Here is a 17,455-nt window from a genome sequence, read left to right as displayed (position 1 = left end):
TAGCAGATCAGGCGGTATGTGATCGAGCCGACGCCTGCGGAGAGTTTGATTTTGGAAGGGACAAATCTCGAAATATTTTATATATCGTCATACTTGGGTCAATTGAAATTCGCTCGCCTGTGAAGATGCATTCGAGAACGAGTTATGATCCGCACCTAGGTAGCCATCAAGGAGGCTGCCGCCGACGGGCCGGGAGCCACAATGAGACAAACAATGTCAAACATAGCTGTGGGATTCAGATAACCGAGCTCTGAAGACTCCGGACGTCGTTAAACATGTCCAAGTCGTCGCTATCCTCCGTCGTTTCAAACCTCGTCCGGGCGTCCATGGGGACAACCGTTTCTCCATCCATCACTGATGACGACCTCGACAGACATGTTGCAGAGCTCATCTTGAGGGAAGCCAAACAGAAGGCCGAAAGCTACGGCGAAGTTGGAATTAGGGCATACCTTCCAACTGCGTGAGTCTACCATCTAAAAAAATCAACCCATCAACTTACCAAAGATTTGTTTAGGCCTGACCCAAATGCCCCTCGTCCGAACAAGCGTTTCCTTAGTTCGATAATCAAGAGCACAGATGATCACAACAAGACTATACTTCGCGCACAGGCGCTTGCTGCACAGGAAATTAAAAGGGAGAAAGATGAGCGAGAGCGTAGAGATAGGAAGGCTCGTGCGGAAGAGGCTGCCGCTGCCGAGCGCATGAGAAGAAGGAGACCTGACCATGACGAACATAGTTGGGATAGTCGAAGGGAACGTGACCGACGGAGAGATAAAGACCAGGACAAGGGGAAAGGAAAGAGTTCTGGGAGGTATCACAAGGATGATAAAGATGATGACAGTTACTACAGAAACAGGCCCACCAGCAGGAGACATCAATCACGTTCAGCATCAAAGGAACGGGATATTGATGTGAAGCACAGGAAAAGCAGCCGGCGATCACTATCTCCCGAGAGAGCTAGTTCTTCTGATAACCGTCAACATAGAAGACATAGACGACACGGTGATGACAATTCTCGAAAGAAAAGACGCCATACGAGTCGTTCTACTTCCCCACGTCGCACCAAGTCACCAGCACAGCCTGTTCCAGAAATCCCAGTTTCCAGGAAAAGGACGCGATCAGTATCTCCATCTAATGATGATCATAGAAAGACGACCAAGCAGGCACGGCATTTGAATCGTCGTAACACTCGGTCTCCTTCCCGGTCATCCCAGACATCCCCAGACGATGAAGCTGTAGAGTTCACAGAGGAGATTCTACCTTCTTTCAAGGGCAAAGCAGGGGCTCCCGACGAACTTCGCAAACCGCCTACTCGTACCCTTTCACCTTCCCCTCCACCACGCCGACCCCAACGCGCAGTCGCTTCGTCAGGTTGTCGGTCACCGTCTTTGTCACCCCCTCCTTTACCGCCCGCGTCGCTTCCCTCGAAGATGGACAAATACTTTCAAGACTCTTATGACCCCCGACTTGACGTCGCCACATTCCCTGTCCCCAACGTACCTGCTACTGGCTTGGTCAGTGATGCAGAGTTCGAGGGTTGGGACGCCATGCTTGAACTCATTCGACAACGACGAGAGGATAAAGCCGAGAAGAAACGTCTTGAACGTCTCGGAATATCAAAAGACAAGGTCAACAAGAAAGGCTCAGACGGTGGGGTTGCTGATCGTTGGGCTAGTGGAGGGGATAATATCATGGACATCGAGTACAAGAAAAGGGGGACTGTTCGAGAATGGGACTTGGGGAAAGAGGGTTTTTAAGAGCTGCTTGTCAGCAATACTAATTTGCATCTATTAAACAGGACATCATCATCACATAACGCTCTTGCTTTCATGTACAATATGTTTTCGTAGTAGGAAACCAACTGACCAAACTCAGTGATCAATAGCGTGGCGCACAACCATGATCTCCTCAGCCGACAATTGGTCGATGTTTGCGGAAAAGTTGTTAACGTTGTGCGATGCACATTCTCTAAAGAATGACACCAGATGCGCCTGAAAGACGTATCAAGCACGTACGAGTTGCCGTTAAACCAGCGAGACCTACCTGCATGTCAATCTGAGAGATGGCATCGTTTCTGAGGTCTTCATCATCCATCTCTTCGAGAATGTCGTCATTGTCAAAGTTGACCCCTCGGGGACCCAGCATCTCGGAGAGGAAAGCAAATTCTTCTTGCTTGAAGCCCTGATTCTGTTGCTCTTCTTCTGTCCACTCTTCATCCTGTCGATCGCTTAGTAGGATGTATAAAGGAGTATACAAACGGTACATACGCCATCGTCCGAGTCCACATCAAACTCAGCTTTTGGGATCGTCGCAGAGTCGCCCCCAGCTCTAAGATCGTGTACAAGCAGTTTAAGTGCCTTCACAGGGAAAGGCACTGACGTAAACTCATGGGGTGCTGCGCCGCCAAAGTCAGTATCAAACCCAGCAAAGAGAATGAGAAATAGGCAAATGATGCATACTCGTCTTCGTTCGCGACCGAGTCATGATCACTATCCCGGAAGCACAAGCAGAAACCGTTGAATATCCAGAAATGAGCGATTCTATATGCAGAAAGAAGACTCACCATTCTTCGTCTCCGGCTTCAAGATAATATCGCCCTTGACCATCAATGATTGCAGGCTTGAACGACCAGAGGCGTATAATTTTGTGAGCGCCAATGTGCTAACACGCGATTGCCAAAAGCCCTGGAACGTTTCTGCATTCTCACACCACGTCTGGATGAGGATATCGAGACTGTTCCTGCCATTCGTCGTAGTCGATTCCAGCAAGTACAATACTGTGTCCTGCTGGTTATATGCGAGGAACGCGAATGGAACGACGAGGCTCTGGATGAAAGTAGCGGTCTTGGCCGATAGCATCCGCAATACCATAGCTTGAAGAAGTTCCGGAAGTACTGGGAGAACAGCTTCGCCTGCACGACGCAGCAAGTGAATGATGAGATCACCAATGACCAAACCACCGGATTCATCGTCGTTTTGCAGGAGCTTCGCAATAACTTTCAGAATATGATCGAGACCGGATTGGCCGGATGGGTCCCGCCATTCTAGGATCTGCCTGCAATCTTTGCGGACTATCAAAGCAAGACACGCCATGCCGTTTTGAAGAACATCACGGTCCTCGGCTTCGCTAAGGCAGCTGAACAAGCTAGGTGCTAGGAGAGCGAAGAAGCCGTCTCCAAGGCCGCCTTCGGGTGCACCGCGAACGAGGCTTGAGATCAAGTCAATGGCAGACCCTGCTATCCAGGCTTCTTGAGGTTTGGAACCCGCGATCGCAGTACAAAGAGTGGGTAGTGCCTGTTTGACAACCGTTTCGTACACTCCTGTGCCAGTCGAGGAGGCCAGCGAGGTGAAGATTTCGGTGAAGATTGATAGGAAAATGGGGTCTATGATCTCCATTTAGTTGTTGACGGGTGGAAGGGAGGTATAAGTTACCTTTGTTGTTCTTTGCCCAGACCTCCAAGACGGCCAACACGAGAGAGTTGGACAAGTCAGTGGTGAGCCATTGACCCCTGTTGACATCTAGAACAACCGACATTGTCTCGAGAACTAAGGATAACGTGTCCTCAGTCGTTACCAGCAAGAATGGTCCCAGATCCTGTGCAATCCGCGACACGAAGGGCGTGATAGCCGAGTCCTCCGCGCCTTCACAAAAGCTGCCGGGGTATTAGATGGGCGTGTTATTCGAAGTACACAACATACTTGTGGATAGCTTTGACAGCAGAAATTTTTACGGGAATCCCAGCAGAATTTGATTCAATGACATGCATAGCGGCTTCCAGATACTGACCAGCCATCTGTAACGGCAATAGCCTGACAAACTGGCTCGCAAATACGAAACCCCTGCCTTGCAAGAATGGAAAGTCTGAAGAAATATCAAATGACATGAACCCCACATAAAGATGCCTGATGCATACCGGACTGGTTTAAGACCGACGGAACGACATTGGCAAGCAAATCCTCCACATCAATAGGTTTTGCTCGGCCAGAATCCTGTTCATTTTCAATGCACTCGAGGACATCTTCGGATTGAGAGCCAATCGCGGCGAAGGATGCTTCAAGTGGTTTCCACCTGCGCTCAACCAATTCATGAAGAGGTTGAACGGAATCGATTTTCGGTTACCTACCAAGCAGTTGACCCATTTTCTCGTGCTCTCTGTGATGTTGCAATGACCTGATGAATCGCAGTCTGGAAGGTAGCACAAATTTGTGCAGGAGAACGGTTGAGAATAGTCTGTGGAGGACATGAGTCTTCTTTTGGAATACATCTAGCCCACAACACACATATAGCAACTCGAAGCCAGCGACTCGGACGCCATATGCCTGTGTGTCATCCTCTTCATGTGCCACGAAAGCATTGGCATTTGTTGCCCACGTCTCTTCCTGCGGTCAATCACTAAACATCCAAAGGCAAAGATGTGGATGGGACGAACGTCATCCGCAGTCATCTGTGAATAATTGAAGATCGCGGAGACCAAACTGTTCAGGTTCTCCACCTGAAGCCACTCCTTCGCTTTCCCCCCTCTGACAACATTTGAAACAAAGTCGAACAAAGGGCAGATGAGGTGGGGTATTTCTACTGTTTCCTCCTCTGATGACCCAGGGGCACTTCCGGATCCCGAGATGTAGAACGTATCATATGCTTCGGACATCACCTGAAGGTGACGCAAGGATGCATCTAGATAACCACGAACGTACGAGGTCATGGCACGGGGAAATGACGTGTGAATGACGTCCAGTGTCTGAGATTGCATGTATCAGGAAGCCCGTCGGAACGTGTAGTTAATCAAATACCTTGAAGACCTGGATCCTGACAGCTAATCCATCCCAGTTGTCCTGATTGGACACATCCTTCAAAGGGTCAAGGTTAAGAAGCACTTTGAATGCCTCCAACCAAACTGGCAAGATGGTTGCAGTAGCTTCCTTCACTGCTTGGGGATGTTGATCTTTGACCATGTAGAGTGCTGTCACGCATTGACGAAAAACGGATACAGTTCGTGCGCGAGTGAGAGGTGTGTGTTGCTATTGTCGCAATTTAGGTCGCAAATCAAATTTCAGAACAGAAGCTGGACCGCACCTCCGTAGATCCAAGAATAGTGAGCAAGACGGGAAGAAGCTGTCGCAATACAGGTAAAATTTGATCTTCGGTGAGATCCGATTTTATAAATTCAGTGAACACCTGCATTGCGCCATGCACAGCATCAGAAGAACTTGAAGAAATCAAGGTAATAAGGGAGTTGAGTAGTTCTGGGTATTCATCTGGCCAATCGCAGTTCCCAATATATGACATTGTATGAGCCTTCGCATAAATATTGAGATCTAAGTGTGCCAATGCGCTCAAGTTGGATTGGGACTCACGCATAAAGACCGGATTTTCCGGTTCGAGTCTGATAAGCCTTGAAGGACAGCGTGGCGTATTCGAGATTTGACCTGTGGAAGATCAATATGATGGACCCGGATAACGTCGAGGAGCATACCTCTACTGAAGGTGCGTTGCCCTTGAACGATTCAAAGTATGGAGACCATCGTTCCTTGACATACTTTCTGAGGATGATGCTTGCTGAGTGCTAGGTAACATCCGAGATAAAGAGGCGAACATTGCTGCAAGACGAGAAAGAACTTATCTGCCGGAGCGAGATATCCACGTCTTGTGCTAAAATAAGCTGGGCGAGAGCTAGACCTGCCTCTGATAAACGCGTGCTAAATATCAGATTTGCAGTCAATGGTCACGATTATGAAAACCAGCCTTGATGGAGCAGAACCTCGGAAAGCTTGAGTTCAGCAGCGATCCTAGTATTTGCGTCTGCGCTTAGAGTGTCTGCCAATATCTGAGAGACATTTGCCGCCGCCATCATCAGCGATGATGATATACCCAGAACAAAGCAGGAATGATAATATGTTAGGGTGCACTTCACGTGCAGACGCGACGCGTTTGAAGAGCGGAAATTGCCGTTTCTTAGAAAACTCAGTGAATTCAGCCCAAGACGATGGAAATTGGGTTCCGACCGAATCCTACCGTCTCTTGTTTCTTGTTCCTTTCCACCGTCATCACAGTAACTTTTCCGTTCTAATTCTTGTGATTGGCAGCATACTAGTAATTCGACGACAATGCGGCCACGAGACTCGGTTGCACAAGCGCCCGTCGATAACGGCAAGAAGCCCCGCAGACCCCCCAAAAAGCGTGCGCGTGCGTCTGACGTCGACCGACATCAGCAAAACGTCGAAGTCGTCAAATCCGGTGCAAGGAGAGCTAAATGGCAGCCCAGGCCGGGAAAACTTGCCGCCCTGATGAATTTACCTCTGGACGTCTTATTCGAGGTTTGCCCCTTTTGCTATGGTCGCTATGTATCTAGTGTCTAAAAATGCTTCAGGTTTTTGGCCACTTGAATCCTTTGGATATACTTCGTCTGGCTCGCACGACGAAAGAATTTAGACGCGTGCTCATGCATCGTTCTTCAATGTCCGTATGGAAGAATGCTAGAGACAACGTGCCAAACATGCCAGATTGCCCCCCTTTCTGGACGGAACCCCACTATGCGAACCTTGCTTTTGATCCGCATTGTCATGTATGCCCCCCATTTAAATCACAATATGCTTTTTTCTTACATTTAGGAAAAGGAATGCGGTGCCCCTGGTGTGCGCAACGTCGACTGGCGCATCGGTAGGCGTATCTGCACAAAGTGCTCCAAGACTTGGTGCGTGTATTGTTTTAAGCGCACAACTTTGCTCTTATCAAGTCAACAGCATGGTAGATGCCTACCACGGTGCGTCCGTAATCAGTGGCCTTGTCCCGAGTAAATATGGCAGTCTGTATCATTTATCCGTTATCTAATGTATAATATTGAGTTGATATCTACAGAACGAGGCCGCCTTCTATTCTATCGCAAAGATGTCGAAGAGGTGCAGAATAATTTGCATGTACTCGCAGGTTCAGACGGGCTTGAAGCCTATCGTGAGGAGCGGAGGGCATTCGTCAAGGAAATGGAAACAGTGAGTAATCTTTTCCCTGTGATATCAGCACCGTAAACATATCTATCCAGCAAGCGAAAGTGTTGGAAGCATGGGCAGCTTCTCAAGCTAAAGACCGATCCGATCAGCTGGAGGATGCTAGACGGGATAGGAAAACTGCGTAAGATATCAAGCTCGTAATTGCCCCAACGCCTAGTCTGACATTTTCCAGTATCATCGAAAGGCTTACTGAAATTGGTTGGGGTGATGAAATCGAACATATTCCATACACAGACGACTTGAGCCACCACAGGTTAGTCAAGCAACCCACCCGCCTAACGGATCGCAGTTGGTTCCTTCCTTTGATGTTTCCGATCCAAATTCTTACCAGTTGTTCAGTCTGGAATAACATCAAGAACGACATGATCAAGTACATGGAGGAGATGAGAACACGACGTCTCGAGCGCGAGCGCAAAGCCCTGCTTATTGCACGAAAGCGCACCGCCATTGGCGTTCTGCGTAGCTATAAGGTCACTCACCTCCCATTTACCGATGTTATGCCTGAGGCAGTGGACTTCTGCTCTTTCCCCGAAGTCAACGAAATTGTTGAATCGCCCACGGAGACAGAAGTTACGGAAACGTCCTTTGCGGACGTTGCTTCCCGGATGGATGACTTGGTGCATTCCTGGCGCACTCGCATCCACTCCCAGCTCAGGGCTAGAGTCAAAGATAATCTGCTTTTTAGCGGAAGGCGGCGTGCGCGTGCGGAGCGAGTGACGCCGGATCCATTATACGAAGAGTATGTGGAAAGCCTTGGTGCCACCTTTGACGCCAAAGGCAAGACAAAGGAGGTATCGCTACCAGTGCCTGATGACGCTGAGATCGATCAGATAATCCCGTTAGCGATAACTGTATTTCGCTGCAAAACATGCACTCCATCCATTGGACTCCCAGGCGATTTGTCCGATACTGAATATGACGATTTCCTTGATATTCTTGGCGGACGTCAGAACAGATCCATTCCCCTCTTCTATCCCAAAGTCATGGGGCATAGTTGCCTTACCAGGTCGAGAACGCTCCCTTGGGACTACTCTGCCATGGACGACCCCAACTTTCGAATTGATTTTCCAATGAGCACCCGTACAAAGTGGAACACCCACCTTTTGCAGGTGGATGAAGAGGCAAGCAAGGCTGCTCGTACCGTTGTGGAGGCATGCGGTGAAGACCCGCTCATCACCACTGCGACCAAAATGGATGAGTTAGATCCCCGCTTGGTCTGCCTGGACTGCGTGAAGTGGTCCAAGCATGAGGTAAATCAAGGCGAGGTACCCGTCTTCGCTTGGCGTTCAGCGGTCCGTGCCTTACCATTCGATGCTTTTGATTTCACGGCTTCTAACTTGTTTGTAGGTTCAGCACAGAATGCGAGAGCATCGCCCTGACCGTCAGCCAGTCAAATGGAAGAAACTCGAGGGTGAGTTACTCGAGGAGTCCAACCGAAATGCTCGCGAGATGCACAAATTTACACAAATTTTCGATTTCCAACCTTTCCGGATATCAACCAACCTGCAAGCATCGTCTGGTTGTGTGTTCACTGCATGGATTTACCGCAGGAGAGGGAATGCTATGAACTTGGAAAAATGAAGAGTCACCTTTCTACAATGCACGTTCTCTTTCCATTGCACTGAAGATAGTGTTGCTTACTTATTCGTAACATTAGTCATGGCATTGAAGAGCCTGCGGAAAATGAAGATTATTACAAGGAATATGAAGCGCCGCAGGGTCGCAGATCAGTCTTCAAACCTTCTGATTCCACAGTCACTTTGCAAATGGAGAGGCCGCCTCATGTTCCTCTACCTGGGCACGGTTTCTTGTTCTATGATGAGGATGATGAGGATGATGATGAGGATTATGGGGACTACGATGAAGATGACTTTTATTTTGGTAACTCGTTCTTCCCTCTGTTCTGATTAGAACAATAACATTCATTCATAATTGTTGCTCCTCCAAATACATACTTAGTCCGAGTCTTAATGTTACTGGACACATTTCTTGATGCAACGAATCTTCACCCATACTTCCTCTTCTAGACAGTTTTCATACAGACGAACGAATTTTAACGATCAATGATATTCAAGCAAGAGTGACTCGCTCTCCAGAATATATTGGAGCTGGATAAGGCTGTAGATGATGATTAAACTACCAGCTCTCCTTCGACGCTTGCAGCATCGAGCCCAAGTCGAGGAAGAATAGCTTCATATCGGTCACGGTCAAGTCTCCTCAGATATTTAAGTATCTTGGCCCGTTTGTGCACAAGCTGACGAAGGCCCCTGCGGTTATCTATGTCCTTGCGGAAAGCCAAAAGGTGCTTCCATAGCCCACGTATTTGGATCGTCAGCAAGGCGGCTACATCCAGAAGACTTCAGTACAAGTCGGCGTTGAGAAAATTCCATGGTAAGCACCTTGTATCTCAGGGCGACCAGTGTCAAATGGATTTCCTGGTGGAGAAAACAGCCTGATGCAACGGCGGCGGTTCTCGAATGCGAGACCTTTCGCATTTGCATTACGCAAATCAATAACCTTTGCGAACATGTTCGCTTTGGCCTTTTCGTTTTCCATCGCTTCCTGCATTTCGCTAACCACATTCTCGCTGAACTTGGTCACGCCCTCCTGAGCTGACAGCGGAGGTAACACTTTGAAAAGCAGCTCCTTGGACCTCTCAGTAATTCCAAAGCTTAGATGCGGCGGGAGCTCGATGTCGCCTTCGGGACTGTGAATGATCTCAGGGACAGAATCCGAGTATAGCGCGTCTTCCGTGACGATAACTTTCGCAAGGGCACAGCTCCGCCATTTGTGATCCTGACCTGGACGATGTCCGAGAACAGCATATTCGCGCTGCGCATCGAATGCGAGCTTGTGATTTATGCGTGCTTGCACTTTGGAGATCTTCTCATGTCGAGCTTGTTTGCTCGACAAGCGGGCATTGAGAACTGCTGAAGTATGGAGTGATGGACGACTGGACGATGCGACGGATTGTGATACTACACTCCATCAGAAATAGTTAGAACTATCATGGGACTGAACACACCGTTGATTAGGCAGGATTTGAACATAGCAAACCCAACGCGCCCCGTCCAAAAACTTAAAGTTGGCAAGGAAGAATGATAAGCCGTGGGAAATTTTGTGTACATTTCTCCAAGGTCAAGTCTTCGAGCGTCACACCGTATAGCACACGATGGCGCCCATAAAAAAGACCAAGGCTTCACCCAAGGTCCGCTCTTCTGGATCCAAGGAACCATCACTCAAAAAAGTGAAAGGCGAGAACTTTTACCGCAATGCGAAACAAGTTGGCCGTCTCAAGATGCTGTCTGGGGGAAAGGCCGTCCGGGACAAGGATGGCAAAATAATCCAAGCTGCTGCTTTTCAGAAAGGAGAAGATGAGACCAAGCCCGGCCGAGTCCAGCCCGATCGTAGATGGTTTGGTGAGCTGCGTCGAGATATGCGTAGGCCATTACTCATGAAAATAATAGGCAATACACGAGTAATCTCACAGACAGCCCTTGACCATTTCAGAACAAGTCTTTCGACGAAGAAGGATGACCCATACTCAGTGCTACTTCGCCGGAATAAATTACCTATGGCACTTTTAGACGATGCGTCTAATCCTAACACTCGAAAGGTAGGCTCTAGCACATTTTATATTGCTTGTGGGCTGATATTATGTAGCGATCCCACATCGTAGAAACGGAACCTTTCAGTGAAACCTTTGGACCAAAGGCTCAGCGCAAGAAGGCCAGGATTGACGTAGGCACTTTCGAGGAACTGAGTAAACTAGGCACAGCTGCGGTGGAAGACGCAGAACAAGCGGCCAATGCTCTAGAATTAGGTGCACCATCGCATGGTAATTCTCTCCAATCAAACATGTTCTGATGTTTTGGTAGCACAATCTTTTGAAGCCCCTGAACTGCAAACCCACGCAGACTATATTGAACCCATTTTCGCCAAAGGAACGTCAAGACGCATCTATGGGGAACTGTACAAGGTTATCGACTCTTCGGACGTTATCCTGCACATCCTCGATGCTCGAGACCCCCTTGGCACCATGTGCGAATCTGTGCTCGAGTACATGAAAAAAGAGAAAGCGCACAAACAAGTGGTCCTTGTCATCAACAAGTGCGACTTAGTACCCAATTGGGTTACCGTAAGCCCCTAGTGACTTTGTGCACGTCCCCCTGCTGAATGTGCCACAGGCAAGGTATATTCAGCATCTAACACCTCGATACCCTACAATTGCCTTTCACGCATCACCGAATCACTCGTTCGGCAAAGGCTCTTTGATTCAACTCCTTCGCCAATTCTCCCAGCTTCATTCAGATAAGAAGCAAATTTCCGTTGGATTTGTTGGATACCCAAACGTGGGCAAGAGCAGCGTTATCAATACGCTGAAGAGCGGTAAGGTCTGCCGCGTTGCCCCTGTACCAGGAGAAACCAAGGTACGCGCCAAGAATGACTGTTAAACTGCCTAACCAAACATGTTTCACTCTGAGCTTAGGTTTGGCAGTATATCACATTGACCCGGCGGATATATCTTATCGACTGTCCTGGGGTAGTCCCCACGTCCGCAAATGATTCTCAGACATCCACTGTGCTGAAAGGTGTTCTACGTGTGGAAGCCCTTCCCGTGCCATCTGAGCACATCCCCGTCCTCATGTCACGCGTAAAGCCTTTGTACCTCTCACGAACATATGGTGTTGCTCTTCCGGACCCCGACGATCCCTCTCGCTCGTGGGATCCGGAACAGTTCTTGGACACTCTTGCACGGATGAAGGGACGACTATTAAAAGGCGGCGAGCCAGATGTAGATGGCGTCGCTAAAATCATAGCTGAGCGACTGGGTAAGAGGCCGAATACCATTTTTCGTGCCTCCCCCTGAGCGATCGGAGGAGCTTAACAAAACCGAAGCCAAACTGAAGGCGAGAAGCAAGGGCAAAGCGAAGGCTGTTGACGGCGGGAACGAGGTTCTGGCAGTTAAGCAGAATTTGAAGACCATCACACAAAAAAATTCGTTCCTTGCCGAGGATGTGCAACCGTTGGATGAAGATGATGGCGAGGATGACGAGATTTCTAGTGCCCCAGAAGATCATGCATTAAGCGAGGAGGATAAAGGTAACGAACTCGGTAGCGACGAAGACAACGAAGATGAGGTCGAAGAATTGTCTTGGAACGATGTCTTCAACGATAGGAAGGAGCCGGCCGGTGAAGCTGTTGAAGATGAATTATCTTCGGCCGAACAAGGTATGGTGTCATTTTGTTTGCGCTCTCTGTAGACTGATCACGTCTCCAGGTGACGCACCCGATGTAGAGGTCACTGCCCTGACAAAGAGACCACGCATGAAGACGAACAAGGTATGGCATTTTTTCATTGCTGTGCGTTTCCTGCGCTAACCAAGTACGTAGAAAAAAGCGGAGAATTTCTACACTAACACCAACGTGAAGAACAAAAATCGAAACAAGGCGGCTGTGATGAAGTCTCTTCCTGTGGGCAAGAAGGGTGAAGGACGTAAACGGCGCTGATACTTGACTAGATTCTATGTTGCTGTGCAGAGGAAATGTTGTGCTGTCATCACTGTTCGCCTATTTTGAGCAATGAATCAGTCGGACTCACGCAGCGAAGCTAAAACAAAGACTGACCTTCCTCCGCGCTTTCTCCGACTCGCTACGCCTATCACCAACGTTCGTAGCATTGACAAGCACACTTATGGTCTAAAGAGACGCTAGCTCTAACGTATAAGCCGGAGCCGTCAAAATGATGGTACGAGGACTGCGTGGGAAAGCACAGAAGCTGATTATCTATAAACCTTCGATTGAGATTTCACCGAACCACCCCATCTTGACTTTTGTCCTCCATGTCTGTTACCAAAGTCCACGCTCGCCAGGTAAGTCAGTCATATCTCCATTGCAAACTTGAGTCGAATGCTTGCAGATCTTCGACTCTCGTGGCAACCCCACCGTTGAGGTCGACCTTTACACAGATAAAGGTACGAGACCGAACGCGATCAAAGATCTTTCCACTCTTACACGTATTTCTTAGGTCGTTTCCGTGCTGCTGTCCCCTCTGGTGCGTCGACCGGTGTCCACGAAGCCGTCGAGCTTCGCGATGGCGACAAAGCCAACTACGTGGGAAAGGGTATATATCCTGCTTCATGAGTCTCAGTCATGTCCACTGAACATCATCCAGGTGTCTCCAAGGCCGTTAATAACGTGAACACTGTTCTTGGCCCAGAGCTGATCAAGTCTGGCCTTAAGGTCACTCAGCAGACGGAGATCGACGACCTCCTGATCAAGCTCGATGGCACTCCTAACAAGGGCAAGCTTGGTGCCAACGCTATTCTTGGCGTTTCTATCGCCTGCGTAGAGGCTGGTGCTGCCGAGAAAGGTGTTCCTGTATACCAGCATCTCGCTGAGTTGGCTGGTGTCAAGCCCCCCTATATCATGCCTTGTCCTGCGTTCAACGTCATCAATGGTGGTTCACACGCAGGCAATAAGCTGGCATTCCAGGAGTTCATGCTCCTTCCTACCGGTGCTACCTCGTTCACTGAAGCGATGAAAATCGGTACCGAGACCTACCACACGCTGAAGAAGGTCATCAGCGCAAAATACGGCATTGATGGTATGTAATGCATGCACTGTTATCCGACTTTTGGCTGAATTATGTGCTCCAGCCGTCAACGTTGGTGATGAAGGTGGATTTGCCCCCAATGTCTCGGGAGCTGACGAGTCTCTGGAGCTTCTCACGGAGGCTATCAGCAAGGCCGGATACGAAGGCAAGATCAAGATTGCTCTTGATGTTGCTTCATCCGAGTTCTACAAGGACGGCAAATATGACCTTGACTTCAAGAACCCCAACTCCGACCCTCAGAAGTGGATCTCAGGCACTGAGCTCGCAGACCTCTACCTTAGCTACGTCAAGAAGTACCCCATTGTCTCCATCGAAGATCCTTTCGACCAAGACGATTGGGAGGCATGGACCCACTTCACCAAGAACAGCTCAGTCCAGATTGTCGGTGATGACTTGACTGTTACCAACCCTCTTCGCATCAAGACGGCCATTGAGAAGAAGGCATGCAATGGTCTCCTCTTGAAGGTTGGTGTTCATCATTTTTCAGGCAGTCATGTTGTTTGACTCACTTGCACTTTTAGATCAACCAGATTGGTACCATCTCGGAATCCATCCAGGCGTACGTGACTGCTACCATGAGTGTGTGTATGGACCTCGGTTGACGATATTTCAGTGCACAACTTGCTCAGTCTGATGGCTGGGGAGTTATGGTGTCACACCGCTCTGGTGAGACAGAGAACACCATCATTGCTGACTTGGTCGTTGCCCTTGGAACCGGTCAGATCAAGACAGGTGCGCCCGCTCGTAGCGAGCGTGTCGCAAAATACAATGCATTGCTGCGCATTGAGTGAGTTACTGTTTTGCACCGAAGGAAAACTTTGTTGATCATTTGTTAGGGGGGAGATCAAAGACGGAGTCTATGCTGGTGACAAAGGTCTTTCTGCTGGTTTGACAGCCCCTGCTCTGCTCAAAAAGTAGATCGAGAGATGCATGGAGTGACGAGAAGCTCAACTGTACGATTCATTATTTAGGTAATTTCCATGCTGACAAGTGTACATTCATGACGATAACCCAGTCATTTTCAAATGCCTGAATGCACGTTCTATATAACTACGTTGCGATACGCTGAGATGAAAGTACCGTAGATATAGTGTTCTTGTCGTCGATTTCTATAATCGATCAGATTACGATTATGGGGATTGAGGACAAGAATACTATTTCCCAGACGCCCAGGGCACCCATCTCCGGCACTCCAATGAAGGTATCGATATGGTCTACCTAGTTCCTGCATCATTCGTTTTATTCCAACAAGCTTGGTAACAGAGACGAGGGGCACGCGCATGAAAGGAACATGTCTTCATCCAGACCTTCGATAAAGGAATAGAGCAGCTTAGGCTGCCATAAACCATAAATAATATCAGCCTGAAGTAGGTTGGGGAATAGCCATTCGTGAGCAAAGTCGAAAAGAAACTATTTGATTATCTCTCGATGGCTCAAGAAGCTAGTCCCGAAACTCGATCTTGACGAAGTTGAGGTAGGCCTTGCCATACTTGAATTTCGAACGATTATAAATATTCAAAGTGATGCTGGAGTGACTTCATGAACCTGGACCCAGTCCTTGCTCCAGAAGATCAAGGACAACATTAGGATTTACTTTACGCATTGAAGAACTTCAGTAGCAGGATTTCCAAAACGGAGGGAACCTACACTCTTTGCATATCCCTTCCTCCAATCGATCCCTTGTATGAACGGAACTTGGCAACGGGCCGGACAGCTGGGCGTCATCGATCATCCATGTCTTCAAAGTGACACACAGAAGACAAATGCACGGTCATTACAGATTGTTGGTTCGCTCTGTAAACGAACATAATGATAGCCAGGTGCATTAAAGGTATGTTTACATTCCAAGGAAGCACACACAGCATCTGGATGCGGACACTGGGATAAAGCTAGCCGAAACTCCACCAAAAAGACAGGGTGATCTTGTTCGGCATCGATCACAATGTCACGATTAGGCGAAGAGGGTAAAACCATAAGATCCTGCAGAGGTTCGAGGATAAACAAACTCGGCAGCCGGTCTTGAAGAAACAGACCGTATGCGGGCCACGTCTGGGAGAGTTTGGAAACCATGTTACGATCACGAATGGGGATATTGTCCTATCAAAGCATCCACCAAATCCCATTGTTTCGGTGGTGTGTATGGAATTTTGAAGGGCGTGTAAGTAGAAGCAACTACTGTTTTGAAACCTGTTTTCGCATGGAAGTCAGACCGCGCGCCACAAAGGAGCCAATCTCTTGAGTGAACATCTTCTGAAAACCCCCTATCATGGGTGGCGGTCTCTGAGTCAGTGAAGCCCCGAGCGTGAATGTCGACAGAATAGTTACAGCTGGTTACATCCCAAAGTGTTTTACAGGACTGGCAAAAACAACTAGTTAGTCCAGGAGGAAACGTGGAACCACAGGAAAAGACTTTCCACGTGAACTCAGCTGTAGGAAGCGATTTGCAAGGAGCCCCAATGATTTGTCACGTAACAATATTTAATTAATGTTTACGATCGGAGTTTCCTATTTCGTGTTATCTTGCTGCAGTAACCTTAGCTTGGTAAAGCTGTGAGCTAATCCCTGGTACTTATCGTCCACTTCAAACCAGTACTTGGCCGTGGTGCTGTGACCCTCAAAGGCAATGCTTCCATCGTCCCCGCCACCGTGGGACATTGCTCCCATCTATCTATATAAGTGAAACACTGTTCTTCAAGCTTCAACCATTCATGTCTACCATATCCTCCGAGAAATCCCCCCAGCATTCGCATGAGACGATGAACGATCGTTTCACTGGACTCGGTGCAAAGGATCAGCGCGCATACGAGCGCGCTAGGCACCAGACAAAGGAGCGGCGGGAGCACGCACAGGTGAAGGAGCGCAAAGAGAGGGCGGCGGCGGGGGTACGAGCACCAGCGTTCAAGGAAGGGCACTTAAGCCGAGCTGCCAGGAGGGTTAGCATGGAGTTCTGGGATGGTGATGAGCCTGACTCTCGTACTCTCACTGGATCTGGGTGCCCCGTTAATATCGCACCGATGCCGAGGAATAAATCTGGTTTCTCCAAGATGGCACTTGGGGATTTCGTGACGTTAAGGACCAAGAAATTATCTAAGACGCAAGGTATGGTGTTGCGAGATTTCGTCCATGACAATACTGACTCGAAGCTGTGTGTAGATGTTGACTTTGAGATTCTCCCACCCGTCCGTTCGGTCATCGCTCTTGACGACCTTGGACACGACATTGAGATTAATGAGCCTTGGGAATTTATCTCTCTTGCCTCCGAATCACCCGTTTGGAAGGGTCTATCGTACGCTCAGGCCGCTGCTTTGACACTTTAGATCATGCCATTGTGATTGACATTTGATAATTTTGATTAGTATCATACCATATCGTACCACACCCATTACGACTTAGTTCATTCCTCAATCCATTAACATTACGAACTCACTTTACACCTTCGAGCTCCGTGTCGTATTGTCTTGGTCCTCGTTATAATTCTACTTACTGAACTGGGTGGTGTATTTGGACTTCGAGGATCAATTATAGCTATGTTATACCCCTGCAGAAACGTGTAGAGCTAGAACCTTTATCGATCTTTGCCAAAAATGTTTAAATTTGCCATCGTACACCGAAGATCGAGTTTCGGACAGACTGATGTGCTTCGATCATTTTGGGGGTACACGAGGACGTACTAGTAGTAGTTAAGAAAGATCTGATTGAGTTGGTAGAATTGAACTGATTACATGATAAATATAAGCGCGTTGCAAAAAGAAGAGACGTTCGTAGATACAACGGGCTTACAGAAAGCAGTGAAAATGAGGAAAATAGTCAGGATCACCATATAACTTGATGATGG

At 48.3% G+C, this 17,455-nt stretch overlaps 7 protein-coding genes across 7 annotated transcripts; 5 read left to right on the top strand and 2 right to left on the bottom strand.

Moving 5' to 3' along the window:
* Window positions 1-275: 275 nt before the first annotated feature.
* Window positions 276-1,757, top strand: BJ212DRAFT_1300834 (uncharacterized protein; the record flags this gene model as incomplete). Its single annotated transcript, XM_041333036.1, has 2 exons — window positions 276-460; window positions 515-1,757. The coding sequence occupies 2 exons, from the start codon at window positions 276-278 to the stop codon at window positions 1,755-1,757; spliced, it is 1,428 nt and encodes a 475-aa protein (XP_041191596.1).
* A 114-nt stretch (window positions 1,758-1,871) lies between these two features.
* Window positions 1,872-5,848, bottom strand: BJ212DRAFT_1274692 (armadillo-type protein; the record flags this gene model as incomplete). Its single annotated transcript, XM_041331174.1, has 17 exons — window positions 1,872-1,991; window positions 2,044-2,217; window positions 2,268-2,395; window positions 2,460-2,489; window positions 2,564-3,382; window positions 3,432-3,652; window positions 3,699-3,861; window positions 3,914-4,068; window positions 4,124-4,230; window positions 4,281-4,379; window positions 4,472-4,738; window positions 4,791-5,018; window positions 5,074-5,295; window positions 5,355-5,426; window positions 5,474-5,563; window positions 5,594-5,696; window positions 5,739-5,848. The coding sequence occupies 17 exons, from the start codon at window positions 5,846-5,848 to the stop codon at window positions 1,872-1,874; spliced, it is 3,108 nt and encodes a 1,035-aa protein (XP_041191595.1).
* An 87-nt stretch (window positions 5,849-5,935) lies between these two features.
* On the top strand, window positions 5,936-9,080 carry BJ212DRAFT_1364738 (uncharacterized protein). Its single transcript, XM_041336044.1, has 10 exons — window positions 5,936-6,314; window positions 6,368-6,562; window positions 6,615-6,691; window positions 6,741-6,802; window positions 6,856-6,986; window positions 7,037-7,125; window positions 7,177-7,292; window positions 7,344-8,296; window positions 8,352-8,518; window positions 8,662-9,080. The coding sequence occupies exons 1-10, from the start codon at window positions 6,105-6,107 to the stop codon at window positions 8,909-8,911; spliced, it is 2,250 nt and encodes a 749-aa protein (XP_041191594.1). The 5' UTR covers window positions 5,936-6,104; the 3' UTR covers window positions 8,912-9,080.
* On the bottom strand, window positions 9,081-10,105 carry BJ212DRAFT_1432733 (uncharacterized protein). Its single transcript, XM_041337707.1, has 3 exons — window positions 10,030-10,105; window positions 9,404-9,982; window positions 9,081-9,347 (listed from the first exon to the last, which is right to left on the bottom strand). The coding sequence occupies exons 1-3, from the start codon at window positions 10,052-10,054 to the stop codon at window positions 9,136-9,138; spliced, it is 816 nt and encodes a 271-aa protein (XP_041191593.1). The 5' UTR covers window positions 10,055-10,105; the 3' UTR covers window positions 9,081-9,135.
* A 71-nt stretch (window positions 10,106-10,176) lies between these two features.
* Window positions 10,177-12,515, top strand: BJ212DRAFT_1482307 (NGP1NT-domain-containing protein; the record flags this gene model as incomplete). Its single annotated transcript, XM_041340397.1, has 9 exons — window positions 10,177-10,423; window positions 10,472-10,620; window positions 10,668-10,842; window positions 10,883-11,142; window positions 11,192-11,434; window positions 11,494-11,799; window positions 11,825-12,236; window positions 12,286-12,347; window positions 12,399-12,515. The coding sequence occupies 9 exons, from the start codon at window positions 10,177-10,179 to the stop codon at window positions 12,513-12,515; spliced, it is 1,971 nt and encodes a 656-aa protein (XP_041191592.1).
* A 332-nt stretch (window positions 12,516-12,847) lies between these two features.
* BJ212DRAFT_1482306 (enolase) lies at window positions 12,848-14,538 on the top strand (the record flags this gene model as incomplete). Its single annotated transcript, XM_041340396.1, has 8 exons — window positions 12,848-12,877; window positions 12,925-12,979; window positions 13,033-13,128; window positions 13,180-13,611; window positions 13,664-14,085; window positions 14,142-14,179; window positions 14,234-14,407; window positions 14,457-14,538. 8 exons carry the CDS (start codon window positions 12,848-12,850, stop codon window positions 14,536-14,538), a joined length of 1,329 nt encoding a protein of 442 aa, XP_041191591.1.
* Window positions 14,539-16,127: 1,589 nt separating this feature from the next.
* On the top strand, window positions 16,128-17,423 carry BJ212DRAFT_1364716 (uncharacterized protein). The gene is made up of 3 exons (XM_041336043.1): window positions 16,128-16,719; window positions 16,774-17,226; window positions 17,401-17,423. The coding sequence occupies exons 1-2, from the start codon at window positions 16,329-16,331 to the stop codon at window positions 16,935-16,937; spliced, it is 555 nt and encodes a 184-aa protein (XP_041191590.1). The 5' UTR covers window positions 16,128-16,328; the 3' UTR covers window positions 16,938-17,226; window positions 17,401-17,423.
* Window positions 17,424-17,455: the final 32 nt, after the last annotated feature.

Source organism: Suillus subaureus (assembly GCF_016647635.1).
Source record: "Suillus subaureus strain MN1 chromosome Unknown BJ212scaffold_22, whole genome shotgun sequence".
In the NCBI taxonomy this organism is placed as follows: Eukaryota; Fungi; Basidiomycota; class Agaricomycetes; order Boletales; family Suillaceae; genus Suillus; species Suillus subaureus.
The sequence above is the reverse complement of the archived record's forward strand: the minus strand, read 5'-3'. Positions and strand labels throughout refer to the sequence as shown.